This window comes from Glycine max, chromosome 1 (assembly GCF_000004515.6).
Source record: "Glycine max cultivar Williams 82 chromosome 1, Glycine_max_v4.0, whole genome shotgun sequence".
NCBI lineage: Eukaryota > Viridiplantae > Streptophyta > Magnoliopsida > Fabales > Fabaceae > Glycine > Glycine max.
In genome coordinates this window covers 2,697,770-2,717,691 of record NC_016088.4, presented here as the reverse complement: position 1 = coordinate 2,717,691, position 19,922 = coordinate 2,697,770, and the positions used below count along the sequence as shown (strand labels likewise).

Below are 19,922 nucleotides of genomic sequence, written 5' to 3'. Positions count from 1 at the left end.
CGTACGTATCTTGATAGTGTTCTACAACTTTCTATTAAGAACAGAACACGCTGCTAGTAGGGAGAAAACTGAACAAGTGAAGTATGAGTATTATTCTTATGAAAAATGTGTTTCAATTACCAATTCTCAAAGTAATCACTATGTAAACGTATGATTTGGATGAAAAAAAATATTTACATCAAAGAGCAGAACAAATGTAGAAAAACTAGAACAAGAAACACAAAAATCGCAATGCATGAGTAAAAGACAATGAAACAAAAGGAGCTAAGAGTTAGAATCATTTCACTCCTCTTTCTATTAGGTCTAATTCAACTCTCAATCCAAAATATTCCTTTTAACTGATGATTAAATTCGCAAGTGTAGATTAAATTAAATTCCTTAACTATATATTAATCCTTTTATTTAAGAAAAAATTATAATCCCTTAGGAGTTTAATACTATTAACCCTTTTATTTATGCCTAAGGATTTGTAAGATTTCACAATTATGAAGTCCTATTCCTACGATGATAACAATTATGGTGATTAACTTCAAGTTGTAATCCTAGACCAATTTTTAAATTGCTCAGTTGACTCTCTAGGTAGCAAATCCAAAAAGAACATTAAACATAGAAGTAATAATTAAACATACAAAGTTAAATTAGAATGTTATTCATCTTTCCCTAACACAAAGATTTAGTTACAGAATATAAGGATTAGAAATAAAAGAAAGAGAAAAGATAATAAAGAACTCCATCGAGATTTAATGAATCTTACAAGTTGATTTTTCGATATTGAATTTCAACCAACGTTAATGTTTTGAGAGAGAAACGTATGAAAACTTTTCATAGGATTCTTCATTTTAACTAATAGAGCTATTTATAGGTTGTTTAATCGTTTTTATAGATAAAGTTTATTAATCGTTGTTAGCATTCTAAATTCTAGTTGGGATTTTGTTGGAATCCTTAACATTGGAAGAAATTGCAGGACAAAAGGCCAAGATAGCACAATTATGACAAAATTGAAGTGGGACAAAAAACCTTTGTCGTTGCAAACCACGATTCAGAACCATGACTAACCGCAATTCACAAATTAGTATGATCACACTTGTTATAAGTAGAGGTGACAAAATGGAACCTATTCAACTCATAATTAAGGCATAGGTTAGACTCTTGAAATTCAGACTTAAAAAATTCAATTAATTTGTCCATACCCTTATGATGCTAACTTGAAAACAACAAGGTCTATTTGGTTTGATATTAGTTATTATTTTACTTTTTTATGAAATTTCTATAAATTTATGCATAAAAAATTAGAGCAATTTGATGTAGCTCAATGAACCTAATGGATCAAAAAATTTGTAATCTATTAAAAATTTAGCCAAGCCTAACCCACTTACACACGTTAGCTAGTTAAATCAAAATTAAGGCAAGTGATCCATTTTGTCATCTCTGGTCACAAGTAAGAAACATTAAGAAAGTTAAGGGTCTTGTTAAGAAGTACCTTAAGGTATTAATTAAAAAATTTTAAAAAATATTTATTATAAAAATCATAAGAAAATATAAAAAAAAGTCATAGACAAAATAATTTTATATATTTCACTAAAAATCTTTTTCTTTTTAATTTCTTAATCAATATCCTACCGACATTAGCATCTATAAAAATTAATTCTAGAGTTGAAGTGTGATTATGAGAATCAAGCATACCAATGGGCATTAATTAGAATGTCAATTAAAACATGCCCTCAATTTCTTTTGACTTGTAATGGATTTTTCATGCTTAACATTCAAATTAGGCGTGGTAATGCTTTTAAGACCTCTTTTAAATCTCTACTTTAATACTTCTGAATGCTGTTGAAATCATGATAAAAAAAAAAGAGAAATAATCAATTGCACGAAAAAATTATCACAAATATTTATACAAACACAAACTAAATTAAAATGCCAAAAGTCTACAATATTCCTGTAAATTTTACTCTTATGAATATTTTAAGTCACAGAAATTACTCTCTAATCAACCACAATTATAACACAATATAATACTTATTTTTCTTTTGTTCAAATTATACATATTCGTTTGACTTCCCTTTCCTAACCTTCCATTTATTTTTCTCTTTTTAAAAAAGTCTAGAAAAATATTCTGAGCAAAAATAAATAAAATACGTTTATTTGTTATATTAATATTATCATCATTCATATTTTAAAGCAACTAGGTTTTTGACTTTTTGGCTTGTACAGTTCTACCCTTCTAATTCCGAAATTAAGCAAGTGACCTGACCGAACATGGTGAATTCCCTATAAATAAGGGACAAATGCCACCACTCCTAGGCTTGAAGGCGCTACTCCAAACTCCAAATTCTCAACAACATTCTCTCTCTCTTTTCTTTCCACTTTATTCCAAAACTGGACCTCACTTTACCCCAATCTAAATCCGAACCCGAACCAACCATGTTCGGACCAGCCCAATTCACTTCCGAACCTCCGAAATCCACTCTCAAATTCCTCTGTAGCTACGGCGGCAAAATCCTCCCTCGCTACCCCGACGGCAAGCTCCGCTACCTCGGCGGCCACACCCGCATCCTCGCCGTCGATCGCTCCATTCCATTCTCCGGTCAGTTCTCTCTCTCTCTCTCTCTCTCTATCACTCAATTTTCAATTCCTCATAGTTTAAACGACGTACTCGTTTGCGTTTTGCGATATTGTAATAATAAACCCTAATCGCGTGTGTTGTACACTACAGAGCTATTGCTGAAACTGGAGGAGCTCTGCGGCGCCTCCGTGAGGCACCTCCGCTGCCAATTACCCTCCGAAGACCTCGACGCTCTCGTCTCCATAACCTCCGACGAAGATCTCGCAAATCTCATCGAGGAATACGACCGTGTTTCGTCGCTGAAAATCAGAGCCTTCCTCTCGCCGCCCACGCCGCCCACGCCGCCCACGCCGCCGAGATCGCCGAACAAGTTTTCCACTGCTCCGTCGAAATCGGCGTCCATCTCCTCCTCCTCCGCTTCGTCATCGTCGTCGTCTTCATCGTATTACAGCCCTACCGGCTCCGGTGAATCTGGCCGGAGATACAGGGCTCCGGCGCTGGTGTCAGACTGCTGCGTACATCAGATGTCGCAGCCGCCGGCGTATCCGGTCGGCATGGAGAAATCGAAATCCTCCGGGAGGAATGTTCCTCTGCCGCGGTACGGTTACCACCACGGGAACGGTGGACACGTTTATCTGATCCACAACGGGAACCACTGGCAACAGCGTTACGGTGTCGTTTAGAAGGAATATTGAAATACTGGAACTGAAGTACTGAGATTAAGACGCAGGTGTTACTATAGAAAGAAATTGATAAACGGAAATTTACGATGATATATAATATAATTAAACGAAGATGAAATACCAAAAAAAAGAAAAAAAGAGGGAAAGGAAAGAGTCCTGAATATATCTGTGATGTAAAGTGGGGACTGTAAAAAAAAAACCTTGACAAGGATTGCGGTTTTAGTAGCTCTTGATCCTTGATTGCCCATTAATGAATTTCGCTCCAATTTCGTGTTTCCTTTCGCTCCGTTTTGTAGTGACGGTGAGTTCGTTTCGTCCTTTTCCTTTTCTTTTTTTTTTCCGTGTTCTCTTTTATTCGTTTGTTTGGGTTTTTTTCATTCATAGCCAAATTGTTCTGCTTCGGTGGTTCTATGGTTTTATTAAGTACCTATTCATCTGTTTTCGCTTTGGTTATGTCCTTATGCTCTTTCCGTGTCATCACTGTCGTTGCAAACTTTTTCCCCCAACATTTTTTACCCCTTTGAATGGTTTTGGATTGATTAATGATTTGACATTTCTGTTTACAGGTTTAACTGATGGCTGAAAGAAAATCTTGCACAAGATGGCATTTGGGGCGTTTCCATGTAAGTTTCTTTTACCCTACAATGCATAAATTTGGTTATGCTCTTTTATGGCAATGCAGCTGTCATCACCCACTATTCCATGTTATTTATCTTTTGTTGATGCTCCATTTTTTGGGTAAAAAAATTTGATTCTTATTCCATTTCCCATTAGGAACTAGAGTTTGTTTAATGGGTATTTAAATTTTTTGAATTGTCAACCTAACCAGTAAGGTTTTTCAGATAATAAACTTACCATATATTATAATTTATGATTGATTTTCTTTTCTCAGTGCATAATCTATTTCTTCCAGTTAGAGTATCTTGTATAGTTTTAAAAAAATGCACTGTGGAAATTAGAGTTATTTGCTTTGTTCTCGGACCGACGCAAAACCTACATTTGACTAAGACGAATTAAATTATTTTAGAACTTATTTCTTTGTTTGGTGTCCTTATTGTCTGCATAAATTGTCTCTCCGTGTTTCATTCCTTTTGAGTAACTAATGATGATCAGATTCAGCTCTGGGGTTCTGGCCAGATTCAAGTGAAGTGCTGCTTTTTATTTTTATTTTACTGAAGTGAAGTATTGCTATGAACTATGGAGACCATGAACAAGGGACGATATCTCGGATTCGTATGAACACCAATTGGAATGGCAACGAATGTTGGAAACACATAACATGGGGGACCAGACTCCATTTAAGGGATAAAATGAACTCAACGAAAAATGAAAATAAAAACTATCTCATGACAGCTGGCACATGAATATTTAAAGAACTTGAACTCATACATAAGATGAGAATATATGGTACAAAACTACAAATTGACAGAACCAACATACATTAAGAATATTTTCCTTTTTTGAAAAAAAGAAAAAGTAACATAAAAAAACGAGAGAAAAAAAAACAACTAAAAACAGGGTCATCGTTTCAGCATGGAATTGTTAAAATAGAAGATTTTGTATTGGAAATAAAAGGACCTCCACTCATGTAACACAAAGGGAAGATTCCTTTCGCCATCTTAATTTTGGAAGAGATATGAGAGATATTTCACCTGCCCATTTACCCGGAATCAATGGTGTTAACTTCCGGAAGACGATTTAAGGATATTTTACCCCACCATATGCTATCATTTATTCCCATCTCTTTTAGATTATATTTTGTGCTTCAACATACAGGAGTCATAAAGTGAGTCGGGTATTAACTATTAAGAATACACTTTTTAATCTACTCTCTTTATACTTTTTATTAATTACAATTTATTAAAATTATAAAATTAAGAAAGAGATTTATATAAAATAATATTTTTTAATAAATTTTAACTAATAAAAAAATATGTTCAAAATAGTATGAGTAATTCAAACAGATTTTTGAATAAAAGAATGTGAACTTTAACCCAATAAAAGAGAAAAAAATGAGTTTGGGGAATTGACAAAGCGATGGATGATGGATCTCTTCAAAGTTCAAGCATAAGCCTTGTCTGCTCTGCATTTTGGTGCAGAATTCGTGGCATTGTAAGGTTATTGTTTAACAACAAGCAAACATCAAGATATGTCGGTGAAAAAAACGCTGAGGAAAACAAAAGGAAAGGCTAAGGGAGAAGGTATAGATGCCAAAACCAAAAGAAGTAAGCTATGAATTTTTTATTTTATTTTTTAATCTGTAATTTTATTCCTAATTGTAAAAAGAATTTAAGCCAATTCCACCAAGAATCAAGATTTTAGTCATTTGTGTCAAATTATAACTAGGTTTAAAATTTTGTTATCACTATTATACTAAAATAAAAAGTTGAAAAAAGTAGGAATGTTTATGGCTCTAGATCTATCGGTGACCTAATATAACCCAATTATATTGACTTGGATTTTACAAGTATTTGAGTCGAATTTAATCTAATTTAATTAAAATTTAACATAAACAAGTTGGATAAAATTTTTTTTTTTTAATCCAATCTCACACATATCATATAATTAAATTTATTATTATATATAAATTAATTATTAAATGTAAAACACGTTAATTTTTAGCTCATATATTTTATTAGATTATTAAATTAAATCATTTATGATTTTTTTTCCTTTTTAATTTATTTATTTTATCTTTGTCTTGATTTTGTTTATGTTTTCTCATACTTATACAATACTTTATTTTTGTCTAAAATAAAATATCATATTAACATTGAAATCATCAATTTTATTATTTAAATATTGTCATAATTTGATCTCTTTTAAGTGTTTTTATAATTATATACTTAAAAAGCTTTAGGCAAAAACAAATTATTATTCTTAAAAATTATTTTTTTTCAAAAGAAATATTTTTTAAATATTCAAACCCGATTAATTCAACCTATTTATGATCGGATTGGGTTGGATTAAATCTATATAAAAAAATTATACAAATCTAGCCCGACTCATAAATTTTTAGTCAAGTTTAGTAATGAATTTAATCAAACCTAATCCAACCCAATCCGTGAACACCCACAACAAAAAGAAACTTGAATAAAATTATAATATAATGTATTAAATTTCAACATACACTTTTAAATAAGAATATATAAAATGCATCAAATTTAATGATCTTACTTACTCTTTAGGTCGATCTACTAGTAGAAGATTTAGGTAGTTTGCATAAGAACTTGAGTTTAAATTTCATTGTCATCATTATATATAAATAAATAAATTACCTTTATGGAATAGCAAAATATATATTGTAGATTATATTTTAACATTTAGTTTCATTCTTTGTAACAACAAGTTACTGGTTCAACTAATATTGGATTTGGTCTTCTTAAACAAGTTCTTAGATTCAAACTTTGTAAATGAAAAAAATCTTATTAGAAAAAGAAAACCTCAGTAAGGTGGTCCAGTTAAATTTTTTAATAAAAATTAATAATCATCAAAGTTAATAAATACTTTGTAACAATCAGACACACTAAAAAAAATCCAACCTTTATTAGGCTTAGCCTAGTTAGAAAATTCATTGGCCCACGTGAGCTAGCTAAGCCTGTAATGGGATGGACTAACTTAATAATCTAAATAAATTTGTATTTCTATTTTTATACTATTATTTTTGTTTTTAATTTCTATACTTTGAACAAAAAATTCATACTAAACTATTAAAAATAAATAAGTATAACAAATAAAAATGTTAATGGGTTGAATCTATTTGTAATAAATTATTTTGTTATAACATAAAATACTACCAAGTCAAAGATATATAAATAAATATGTTAATAATACATATGAAATATTGATAGACAATATATCAAAATAGGACTATTATAATACTAAAATATGAAAGTAAATTCGTATTTTTAATATTATATATGCTAATTATTATATTATAATGTTTTTCTTCTATGTTAATTATTATATTATTAATGCACTTGTGATATAATATTCTTAGAAAAAAGGAAAAAATAGAGTTCAATGCTTGTTCGGCCTGCAATTTACAGTTGACCATGGTGGACTAGCAAATTGTTGGCATACAACTACACTGAGTTAACCTAATCCAAATGTTTGTTGGCTTGCTGTGAGCTAGTCCAAAATAGCTAAGAGTAGACTAATTCAAAACGACATACTCTTCTTGGAAGAGAGAACTTTTTAGATTTCCTCTTTTTTTGAGAGAAAGTCTTACTATTTTTTTTTTATAAAATGATTTACATTTATATAGTTTTTATTTGTTTCCCATATTATCGGGTAAATTTAATCAAGGTTAGTGTTAAAATATTTAGGAAATATCTCAAAAATATTATTTTATTTTAAAAATATTTTATTGTAAATGATATCTTAAGAGTAGTTTCTACTGATTGGCTTATTTGATAAGGACTAGGAGTCCAACTCTTATATAAGCATATTTTATATTTCATCTAACACGTATTATACGTAAAATAATGTCATTTAGTATTTTCATTTTCTCTCTTTTTACTTGTATATATAATACCCTATTCTAGCATGAATCATACTTTTTTTTATCCGCATATTTTTTGTCTAAAGATACCGGAGTAGTATTGGAATACTACATTAGACGTCTGATTAATCCGAGTGAAGTAAGATACAATAACTATATGTAATATAGCTTCAGTAAGAAAAAAAGTGAATGTAATAAAGCTCTTCTTCGAGAATTTAACTTGAGACTTTCATATGAATATACTAGTCCCTTAAGAGCTGATTTACACGCTTGGCAATTATTCATAATAATGATTTTATTTGATTTTAAGAAAAAACATTTTTATTTTTGGTACAGTAGGAAAACATTATTACTTTGAATCCTAAAACTAGTAGTAAAAAGCAAAGATAAATATTAGAGCAAATTAGAGTAAGACCTTTCGAAGTTTTGTGTAAGTACACAAGTACTTTCTATTTTTTTAACCATTAATTTTAAAAGATATATAGGTCAATATTATGAGAATTTATGTTTATTAAAAAATATTATGAGAATTTTCAAGAGATATATTCTCGTAATAATGCGGAACCATTTTATTCTTTTTTTTTAGTCTCCATTTTATTCTTTAGATATGAAAGATTCCACTTTCTTTTTATCACTAGCAAATATCTTGCGAGTTGGGAGTAAGCTACTCCAGAATATCCAGGTATTTTATATAGAGTATTTGTGAAAATATTTTCCTACACACGATATAACTAGGTTTTGGTTCGTGGTCGTTTTCCACTTTGTAGCTCAGCTTGGAGTGTACTAAAACACCCTAGAGTTTTTGTCTTTTACTTGGAATAAAATCCTCAATAAAATGCTATTGAGACCAATTATTGGATTTATAAGAATTTGAAACCAACAGTAACCAAATTTATCAGATGACTTCAAATGGCTAGGATTAAAATGCATTAATAATTTGAACCAAAAAGGTGTGTTGATGACACCCAAATTGCCCAGAGACATAATAACAACATATGGAAACGAAGAAACTAAAATATATACACTACATACAATGAACAAAGAGCATATATATTTAAACCTACCCTTAATGTTAGTTGTGGATGGACCACATCTATTTTTGTGTACAGAATCATTCTCTCTGGTAATTTTTTCTAAAATTATAGTGTATTTGAATTTTCATCCACACAATTCAAATGAAGATTATAAAAGTAATTTCTAATTGAAGTTGCTTTTGGTATATCTTGATGCAAAAATTTAATTAAAAATATTCATTCAAACACACACTTAGTAAGTTTAAACCTTCCTTGTCCATTATTACTTCTTTCCACTACTTATAGGGCTAATTGTTATGAGCTACCACTCAATTAAAATGGTAAACTCTCTCACTTGTCCAGTCTTTAATTCTTTGCAATCGCTTTATAGGAATTTAAGCATTGCTATTGACTACACTTGCAAGGTTCATCAAGTGTGGTATTGGCTTTTCTTTCATCCTTATCCATATTGTATGTCATATTGTTCTTCTACTTCAACCAAATATTTGTCCTCTTTCGTCAAATGTACGTCATTCTCATCATTGATGATTTGGCTTCTCCTTCTCCCAATCGAATTTGGTTTGTTCAAACAAACCTTTTAAAATAAAGATATACCTACAAGTTTCCGATTATAAAACGTTTCCTAATATGTTTGACGTGGGTCTAATTAAAACTAACGACAAAAAATGCCTTGCAGTAGTTGATGCCTTCTGATGTTGTGTTGTGTTTGTTGGATATGTGCATTAATTCAAGGGCAAAGATGGTGAAGTGTCTCACAATTCTTATCCGAGGAGAGGAAGCACAGAACCAACAAACACAATGTTGTATTAACATAGCTATTTACAAATTCAACCAAAACTCAACCCACACTGTCACTGGCACACTCTACAACAAAAATCTGAACTTTTGATTGATTATTGTAAGTTGTAACAGTAACTAAGAAAAGAGAATGAACATAATCATGGCTGAGATTTTCACTGCAGAAAAAATGATGCAGCAAAGGCAGCAAACGATCTAGATTTCACTTTCACTAGGTTGTATCAGAAGTTTAGGGGGTGTTTGGTTTAGTTATTTTCTATTTTTATTTTCACTTAAAATAGAAAATGGTGATGAAAATGTGTTTGGTTGGATTTCTGAAAATATTTTCAGTGAAAATGAAAACAGGAAACAACCAGAAAATGAAAATAATAAATTCTCATTTTAAGTGTTTTCACTTGAGAACAGAAATCTCATTTCGGGTAAAATGAAATTGCGGTAGTTTTAACCAAATCTAAAAATACAAAAAGATAAGAAGTCAATATACCATAAATTTTTAGTATTTTTGTTTCATGAAAACAGAAAACAAGAAATCAAACCAAACATGTTTTCAGAATTCTAATCTTTTGAAAATGAAAACAGTTTTTAAAAAATGAAAACAATAAATGAAAATACAAATCAAACAAATCCTTAGTAATCACAACTAGTGTTAGGATATATAAAGGCTTAAACTCAAATTAAAGTGAGCAATGTGAAACTTAAAGATTTTTTTTTCCTACTCGGGTTCAAAGACTCCTAGATTTAGCCTTCTTTTCATTCTGCACTACATAATTAGAAATGTATGAATCATTAACTATAACTTTTCATATATTTATATGATTTAATTATTTATTTGATCCCAATAATTTCATCATTTGTATCTTTTAATCCTTATAATTTTAAAGTGATTTTTTTGATCCCTATAGTTTACATGTTAATTCTCTCTTAATCATATAGTTTGAAAATAGTTTTTTTAATCCTTATAGTTTACATTTTAATTTCCTTTTAATCCCTATAATTTTAAGTGGTCTTTTTAGTCCCTATATTTTATATTTTAATTTCCTTTTAGTCTTACCATCAAAATATAAGTAATATTATCCATTACAATTAACTGCAAAAATATTAATAAGTAATTCGTAACTAATTTATAGCAGGATAATTTATAATAAAAAAATAGTTGATAATTTATAAATAATTTGTAGCTAATTATTTTTATATATATTTTTGTAGTAAAGACTAAAATTTAATTAAAATATAAATTATAGGGATTAAATTACTTTCAAAATATAGAGATTAAAAAAGAATTAAAATACAAACTATAAAAACTAAAAAAATCACTTTTAAACTATAGGAACTAAAAGAGAATTAAAATATAAACTATAGGAAGTAAAAAAATAACTTTCAAACTATAGGAACTAAAATAATATAAATCGAGAAACTTTAGGGACCAAATAATTAATTTAACATATTTATATTTATAGGCTCAATGAAATTTTTTTATTTTTTCCTTTCAATATTCATCTCTATATGTATATGTGATTTATCAATTCTATATATCTTTCAATTTACGTTCTTTTATTTCTATATATAAATTGAATTTTAATAAAAAAAATTAAACAAAATCGTGAATAGATAAAAATAACCTTATGTTAAAATTTAAATTATTTATTGTAAATTTAAAACATAATTTATATATTGAAATATATTTATTTATTATCATTTTCAGTTTTAATATCATTTATGTATTTAAAAATATTAATTTATTATGAATTTTATTTATATAAAAATAATTATTTATTATATCATGCACAAATTAAAATACTAATTTTAACTAAGATAATATTGATGTGACATTCGTTTAATCTCTTTGGCCTTTCAACTTTTTTATTTGTTCTTTTCAATAACATAGTATATTAATCTGTACAGTACAAGGATATATGCTTATTTTACATAAATAAAAAATTTAATAAATTATATTTTGTGTTTGATAAACACTTTACATTATAATATATGATTATTTTTAATTAAAAGCAACAACCAATGCATTTCTAGTACAAAGAAGTATGATTCAATGTATTATAGCCAATGGATATAGACTAATGACTTGATTTAATGGTTAACCACCAATCCAAACTACTTTACTCACAACGATTAATCATATCATTTAATAAGCGTGAAATTATTTTAACTTAAACAATAATGTTGAATTTGAGTCTTCCATATACATTCAGAGAAAAACTATCCACAAAGTAAATACATATGTTTGAATTAAAGATTATAAATTTAGTTGCAAAAGTAAACAAAGTCTTATTTCTTCAAAATAAATATTTGATGTTTTAAGAATAATCAAACAACTCACAAAACAAAATTTATTCTCTAAACTGAATTTGGAGCACCTCTGACAGAAAATCAAAGATAACCTACAGAAATAATAAAAACAAAAACTTTGATAAACTCTTTCTATAGTAGTGCAATTAAATTCATTTCTATATAAACCACTTCATAAATCTTAACCTTCTAAAATGGTCAATAAGATTATTTTTTTTTGTCAATACGCCCAAAGACTTGTTCAACAGAAACACGTCCAGAAGTAGAAACCAAACATAGAATAACAAAAGAAGTTGAATGTTACCGACACTTCAATTGTGACTCTTTTTCAAAATTCTCTATATAAATTGATTAAAAAAATGGTAAATTTTGTTTGAGTATATAGAATTTCTGAAACAAAGAATCTTCCCTCTATTTCTCCCCAATTTTCCATCACCATTTTTCCTCAAATTTCTCTTCTTCTTCATCCAGAAAATGAATCCCAATCCCAACACCAACGATTTCCCTCTCCTCTCCCACCTTCTTAACCACCTTGATCCCCAAACACACCCACCCCTCCCCGCAGAGCTAGACCAATCTCTATTAACCCAATTCCCTCACTTGAACCACCCCAGCGTGTTATCCTCACTCGCCCGTCACGCCTCCACCCTCAACGTCACCCCCACACTCTCCCTCCTCCGCACCCTCGGCCCCCGCCCAGACCCCTCCGCTGTCGCCGCCGCCCGCGCCAGGATCGCCGACCCCCACGCGCGCGAGGACGGCGGCGAGGCCCACGTGGTCCACGCGCTGGTGCGCGTGGACGACACGCACGAGGAGTGCGTGAAGCAGCTGAGAGCCTCCGAGAAAAAGCTCCTCGAGGCCTATGCTGAATCGGTGAAAGGGGTCGTTGAAGAAGTGAGCGAAGGAGTGGTTAGGGTATTGAAGAAAGCGGAGAGTGAGGAAGTGGAAAGGGTTGATCTCTCTGGGTCCCACTTGAGGATTCTCCCCGAAGCGTTCGGGAAGATTCGTGGCCTCGTTGTGCTTAATTTGTCTCAGAATCAGTTAGAGGTATACACTGTTTTCTGTTTATCTTTGTGTGTGTTTTTTTAATAGTCTCAGAATTTAGTTTTTGTGTTAAATACTCGGAGATCTTTGCAGTGTCATCCTTAGTAGTCTTATCTGACTCCAAGGTTTTAAATATGTTGCGATTTTGTCACAGTTTGTTGATATCGTGACAAATCGCAATAGAAAAATATTTTTACAATGGAACTCTATTGTAGAAAATTGAAATATGAAAAATACAGTGTCATATAACCATAAGGGAATTATTGGTCTATGGTCAATTCAGTAGCAAAAAAATATGGAATCGTGGATAAATGTATGCGGCCGATGTAGTTGCAATGGGGTTGCAGACAGTTAAGAAATCTTGACATTGCGGCCCAAATCACGGTGGCAGACCATTTTTTAAAACCTTGTCTGACTCTAATAGGATTGCTTCATGTGCAAGATACTTATGATCTCAAACTAAACAAAAAATAATAATCCACATGTTACTTTGAAGAGAAGCAACTTGTGTAAAATGTGAATTCTTCTTGTTTGCTGTTTAAAATACTATACAGCTAACTGAATTAATTGATAGTGTATGAATAAATGTCATTTACTTGTCCAAGCTAGATCCAAGTGAGATAAATGTACTCTTTTTTTAATCATTCTTTAAGACAGCTGCATGTATGAAATAAGAAGGAATGGATGAAACTGCAGTGGATCGTTTGTCGTTGATTATTTGAAAAAAGATTATGGCTTTGGTTATTGTTGCTTATAATTTTAATTTTGGATGTTTTCATGTGGTCAAAACAGGTGATTCCTGATTCAATAGCAGGACTACAGAGGCTTGTGGAGCTGGATGTTTCATCTAATGTTTTAGAGTCCCTACCTGACTCTATTGGATTGTTGGTTAATCTGAAGATCTTTAATGTGTCAGCAAACAAGCTAACTGCTCTTCCTGAATCCATTGCTCTTTGCAGGTGTGTTTCTTGCATGTTCTAAAATCGAAGTGTCTTCTGTATAATATAAAATCATTTGTGTATCTTTGTCTAATAGTTTACGTTTTGGGGGATAATTAGTTCATAGATAAGTGCTAGGAACACATTCTCTAAGACACTCTTTTTAACATATTCTCTATTATTGATTAACATTTATTAAAAACTAAAATGTCACGAGTGAAGTTTATTAGGCAGGGAGCGAGACTTACAGAATTGTGATTTTCAACAAATTTCAGCCAATAATAGAGTGTTACTATCATTTCACTTAGTTCATAATATGTTATCAGAGCCTCTTTGACCAAGTGGTCTAGAGTTTAATTTTTTGCCGCCTCCATTCTTATAAGGAAAAAGAATCCATACACAAGCACAAGGTAGGCAAGCTTGTGTATTGTCATCACTGCAAGCCAAAAAGGCTCTTGTGTGAGGGGACTTGTTGGAAATATAATATAAAATCATTCATATATTTTCTCCTAATAGCTAGTTATTGAACAGGTCTAGTTCATGATGCTTCTATTTTGTGCTTCTGTTAAGTTTTTCTTTAATGCAACTGTAGGTCACTAGTCGAATTGGATGCAAGCTTTAACAACTTAATGTGTCTGCCAACGAACATGGGTTTTGGACTTGTTAACCTTGAGAAGCTCTTGATCCATTTGAACAAGATACGATTTCTTCCCGCCTCCATTGGAGAAATGAAATCTCTCAGGCATCTTGATGTTCATTTCAATGAGCTTCATGGCCTACCTCAATCCATTGGGAAACTCACAAATCTGGAATATCTGAATGTTAGCAGTAACTTTAGTGACATGACAGAGCTACCTGAAACACTTGGTGATCTGGTCAACTTAAGGGAGCTTGACCTCAGCAACAACCAAATCCGAGCTCTTCCTTACTCGTTCGGTAGGCTTGAAAAATTGACAAAGCTCAACCTGGACCAGAATCCAATCATAGTTCCCCCAATTGAGGTTGTAAATCAAGGGGCTGAGGCTGTGAAGGAGTTCATGGCCAAGTGGTGGCTCGATCTCATTGAAGAAGCTCAACAGAAAAGCATGTCCGAAACACAAAATCAGCAAGCACAGACAGGATGGCTCGCATGGGGAGCCTCATTGTTGAATAATGTTGCTGAAGTTTCTGAAAGTGTTGCAGAATATTTTGGCGCTAAAAAAGCTCCTAGAGACCCATGGTTGGATCAACAGCTGTGATACAAGAATATCTGGACTCTGCCTACATACACTGGGTTTATAATTTCGTGGGATGTATAGTTTGTGATATAGCTTTTGGACTCTTGTTACCACTGTAATCAATACTTTTGTTTTTCATCTTTTTTTTTTTTTTTACTTGCAGTTATACTTACACGGTATAATTTGTTTGGCATTACTGTCTGATCAGCACGTGGTTTGTATGAGATGGTAGAGAAGTACGTTGCTTGACCTGTACCTAATTTTGTTTAAATGCAAAATTCCCTCTTATGGTTATTGAGAGATTTTTGTTGAGATCTCAAGAAATTGTTTTTTGAATAGTTTGAATGAAGTGGAATTCTAAATAAATATGAGGAACAATCCTTGTTAGATCACAGTACCTCAAGTAAAATATCAAGGCAAACATACAAATCAGGACTCAAATCCTTAATGTTATTTATTGAGTCATTCAGGTGATCATAAATAGCAATTGTGGGATCACAGCAGGAATGAAGAGAGCATAGAGATTACTATATTTGCAATGAAGATCGGAAACATAACGAGGTAAGTTTCGGTGAGAAAGAAAAATTAAAATCCTTAGTAAAAAAATATTAATAAAACACTAAACTTAACCGTACCAGGAAAGTAGTTTTTCAGCTGAAAACCACAAAAGAGATCAGTGTTAATGCATTTACAGATAAAGCCAACTCATCAAAGTAAATAATTAGAAAGTTCAATTGAATCCTAAATTCGAATACAATCAACGGTGACGATTAAAGTGGTCCATCATGGACCATTTTTTTACCTATTGTCCTGCTGCAATCTACTTTTGAAAAATGGTTCCTTTCATTTTGATTAACTTTGCTAGTTAGTTGCGCACGTGACTATCAACTAACTTTATTTTCTTCTTGCCTTTGAGGATTTGTCTAACGAGTGAAGTACCTCAAAAATCAAAACCACCTTAGACAAATCCTTTGAATTTGATTGTGTTAAACATTTATGTTAACTAAATAGAGACGCTATTTAGTGCGAATAACAGTTTCACTCTTGCACACGAAAGGCACACATGATGCGGACTTCTACTTTTTTTATGAATAAAAAAATATTAAAGAAATAGCAAGTGTTGTTTTGGAAAGAAAAAGACACGTTTTTTGGAAATAAAATCTCCTCTCTTTGGTAAATGGTAATTGAACTTCTCAATCTCAAGTTTCTCTGGCAAGATGAAGACCTTTCAGTTAGCAAATGAGTCTTCTTCTCTACTTTCCTTATCTCCTAAATTTATCCTCCCAGAAGATGAAAGACCACAACTTTCAGAGGTTACTTCTCTGGACTCAATTCCCATAATTGATTTGAGTGATCACAGTTATGATGGTAATAATCATTCATCCTCATTGGTGGTTCAGAAGATTTCACAAGCTTGTGAGGAATATGGATTCTTTCAGATAGTGAACCATGGTATTCCTGAACAAGTTTGCAACAAAATGATGACAGCAATTACTGACATCTTTAATCTGCCTCCAGAGCAAACAGGACAGCTCTACACAACAGATCATACCAAGAACACAAAACTTTACAACTATTACCTTAATGTGGAGGGTGGAGAGAAGGTGAAAATGTGGAGTGAATGTTTCAGTCATTATTGGTACCCTATTGAGGATATCATTCATCTTCTGCCACAAGAAATAGGGACTCAATATGGGTGAGAAGTTTTTTCTCTTATCTTACAACTAGAATCACTCTTTTTTCCTATCCAGTTCCTCCACCACCGCGAACCCCAGTTAGATACGGGCATGATATGCTTTTAGTTATTGGGAGATATCAAATTGACTTGTTGTCTAGAATTAAATAGTATAACATAGGATAGGACAATTCTAAATTAATTACAAATTATGATAAGCTATAGTAGTTTGTCTATTTTTGTATGTTATGAAACACAAACGCAATATATATTTGGTTTTGTTCACAGGGAGGCTTTCAGTGAATATGCAAGGGAGATTGGTTCATTGGTGAGAAGGCTTCTAGGTTTGTTATCAATAGGGCTTGGAATAGAAGAGGATTTCTTACTGAAAATATTTGGGGATCAGCCTAGACTAAGAGCACAAGCAAATTTCTATCCACCATGTCCAGATCCAGAGTTGACCTTAGGTCTTCCTGTGCATACTGATTTCAATGCTCTCACAATTGTTTTGCAGTCACAAGTTTCTGGTCTCCAAGTGATCAAAGATGGGAAATGGATTGCAGTACCTGTTATTCCCAATGCATTTGTTATCAACCTGGGAGATCAAATTCAGGTACCATTGATGTGCTTTTCCCGTAGTTTCTCTCCTTTTTCTATAAAACTTATGCATCCAGAGATTAATTTATTTCAGATTTATACAATGAGAAAGTATAAGTTAGTATATTTAACAATTTTAATACTGTTAGAGAAAAGGCTAGATGCACACAAGTTTAATGTACAAACGCAGAACTTCTGTGCTTAGTAAAAGTAAATGAATGAAACTTGTATTCACACACATACGAAAATATGCTTAATTTGTTGGAGATATGATTAGGAAGTTATTATTAAATTGGAATTAGTCAGATTTAGTTAAGTTCAGTTTGTAGTTTAATAGATTTGATCTTGTATATATAAACCAACACTATAAGTTTAATGATCACATTCCTTCATATTCAATCGAATTCATTTCTACTACTTTTTTTAAGTCTCAGATTTTTCTTGTTTGGGTTTGCCATCTATAAGAAAAGTTCTGTATGTGTCACTGTTAATTGAAAGGACAAACTAAAGGCCTTCCAGCTGGAAGCCATTGTCTTCAGCATGTGCATGCACGTTCACAGGACCATGGTCCTGATTTAGCATTTTAATTAAGTTCTTAACCATTATCTATCTGTTGTTCTTTGCAATGTGTTGATATTAAATTTGAGGGATAGCACTAAAAAATCTAAAAAGGGTGAAGAGAGAAGAAAAGGAGGGCAAAATCTTGGTTCAATTACCAATTAACAAAAACTAACAATTGGGATAAAAAAAAAAAAAAGAGGTGAAGTAATGTAAGTGACTTGATGTGTAGGTTCTTAGCAACGGAAGATTCAAAAGTGTACATCACAGGGCTGTTACCAACAAATTGAGTCCACGGGTGTCGATGGCAATGTTTTATGGCCCAAACGTGGACACTACAATTGGCCCAATCCAGGACTTGATAGATGAAGAACACCCTCCCAGATACCGAAATTATCGCTTCTCTGAGTTTCTTGAAGAATTCTTCAAACAAGAAGGCACGAGGAGGATGGTTAAAGAAGTCTTTGAGTTGCCATGTTAGAGATTAAATAATTCTCTACACCCATTTATGGTAAAAAAAAAAAAAAAAAGAGGAAGGGTCTTATTGTAATAATGCAAGAAAAAGTGAGTTGTGAAAATACCAGCTCTTGTGCCTACAAGGCTACATCAATAATATTTTTTTATGAGGGTTACATCAATAATATAAATTGGGTTATGAGAGGGATCGATGAAATAATGGACATAACTAAATAAGAGTTACTGTTGTTGTGAACCGGTTGTTGTCAAATAAATTTGAGTTCCTTTAGTGATATATTCACAATTTCACATTATCTCCTATCCCATTTTCTATCCTTTTTTCTTCTTCTTCTCATTTCTCTCTTTATTTTCATCCCATCATTTATTACATCTCTCACACACCTTAAAAATGATGTACGCTTTTTTCCAATAATAAATAAATTGTGTGTTTTCAAAAGTCATTACTTCTAATTTCATTGTTGAGCCGGAGAACGGCATTTGAGATTTTATATAGAAGAGCAAAAAGTGATGCACTGATATGTGCTAGATTATAACATCTAATAAAAAAGAGAAATATCTACACCAAAAAGTAAGAAGACTTTTAACCATGTATATGATTTTTTTAATAACAAGCTAAGATTCATAATTTTTATATATGTGAATTTAAGATAAATTTATGTTTCAGATTAGTTTAAAAAAATACACTCAAAATCATGCCCCGAAATAGATAAAAAAAAATTACCATTATTTTGGAAATTATTTTGACTCACCTTAAAAATATAAGAGATTAAATTAAATAAATTTTAAGATAAGAGATCAAACTAAATATAATTGAAAATATAAAGGACCGCAGCTGTATTTTAGTCTAAAAAAATATAAATTTCTCATATATTCCTAATTGCCCAAAAATAATTATAAAAAGAATGATAAAATAGAACTAAAATGCAATTAATGCATTAAATTCTCCTAATTAAGCTTAGAGGTTCGCTTGTTCCCAAGCAAAAATAAACAGAGACGAGAAATCCTAAGCATAATAATCCAAGTCAAACCACAAAGATAACTATGAACAAATCCAATAAAAAAAAACTACAAGCAATTATATAAGACAAACAAACACAATTATGATAAAATCCAAGTGAAAAGCACAAGCAAATATAAATGACAAAGACAACTATGAGCAAATCTAAGTCAAAACCACATAACTGCGCACCTTAAATTAATAATTAGTTCTAAATATGAGAAAAATGTGCTCAAGAATTAAAAGTTTTGAATGGAAAAAAGGTAATTGAATTCAAATACTTATGTATATGCTTCTTTTTTTGTGTGTGCGTAGTCTTATAAATGCTTTAGGTATAAATTTTAATTTTTTATTAAATATTTTTATTTATATTTCTTTGTTTTCGAAGTTTTATTAATTTTACCATTTAAAGATATAAAAAATAGAGATGACAATATTTCGAAGAGAAATATTGCAGTGTAGCTAAGGCACAATAAATATAAGAAACTGAAAATGAGAAAAGTGGAAAAAGACAATTTTTTATTTAAATA

The 19,922-nt window shown here is 31.3% G+C and overlaps 3 protein-coding genes across 3 annotated transcripts; all 3 read left to right on the top strand.

The window, feature by feature from the left end:
* The first annotated feature begins 2,302 nt into the window (after positions 1–2,302).
* On the top strand, positions 2,303–3,379 carry LOC100810685 (uncharacterized). Its single transcript, NM_001289341.1, is given in 2 exon segments — positions 2,303–2,587; positions 2,717–3,379. Coding segments are annotated over 2 exon segments (696 nt in total). The 5' UTR covers positions 2,303–2,424; the 3' UTR covers positions 3,250–3,379.
* An 8,767-nt stretch (positions 3,380–12,146) lies between these two features.
* Positions 12,147–15,382, top strand: LOC100797180 (plant intracellular Ras-group-related LRR protein 3). Its single transcript, XM_003517663.5, has 3 exons — positions 12,147–12,936; positions 13,726–13,892; positions 14,464–15,382. Exons 1-3 carry the CDS (start codon positions 12,364–12,366, stop codon positions 15,107–15,109), a joined length of 1,386 nt encoding a protein of 461 aa, XP_003517711.1. The 5' UTR covers positions 12,147–12,363; the 3' UTR covers positions 15,110–15,382.
* An 841-nt stretch (positions 15,383–16,223) lies between these two features.
* LOC100802501 (protein DMR6-LIKE OXYGENASE 1) lies at positions 16,224–18,688 on the top strand. The gene is made up of 3 exons (XM_006572960.4): positions 16,224–16,784; positions 17,052–17,376; positions 18,151–18,688. The coding sequence occupies exons 1-3, from the start codon at positions 16,306–16,308 to the stop codon at positions 18,397–18,399; spliced, it is 1,053 nt and encodes a 350-aa protein (XP_006573023.1). The 5' UTR covers positions 16,224–16,305; the 3' UTR covers positions 18,400–18,688.
* The last annotated feature ends 1,234 nt before the right edge of the window (positions 18,689–19,922 follow it).

Bases quoted from the DNA above. Each gene is read 5' to 3' on its own strand.
- LOC100797180 (XM_003517663.5), top strand. From the start codon at position 12,364: ATGAATCCCAATCCCAACACCAACGATTTCCCTCTCCTCTCCCACCTT. The intron at 12,937-13,725 runs GTATACACTGTT...TGGTCAAAACAG, and splicing joins TGTCTCAGAATCAGTTAGAG to GTGATTCCTGATTCAATAGC. The intron at 13,893-14,463 runs GTGTGTTTCTTG...ATGCAACTGTAG, and splicing joins GAATCCATTGCTCTTTGCAG to GTCACTAGTCGAATTGGATG.
- LOC100802501 (XM_006572960.4), top strand. From the start codon at position 16,306: ATGAAGACCTTTCAGTTAGCAAATGAGTCTTCTTCTCTACTTTCCTTA. The intron at 16,785-17,051 runs GTGAGAAGTTTT...TTTTGTTCACAG, and splicing joins GAAATAGGGACTCAATATGG to GGAGGCTTTCAGTGAATATG. The intron at 17,377-18,150 runs GTACCATTGATG...CTTGATGTGTAG, and splicing joins ACCTGGGAGATCAAATTCAG to GTTCTTAGCAACGGAAGATT.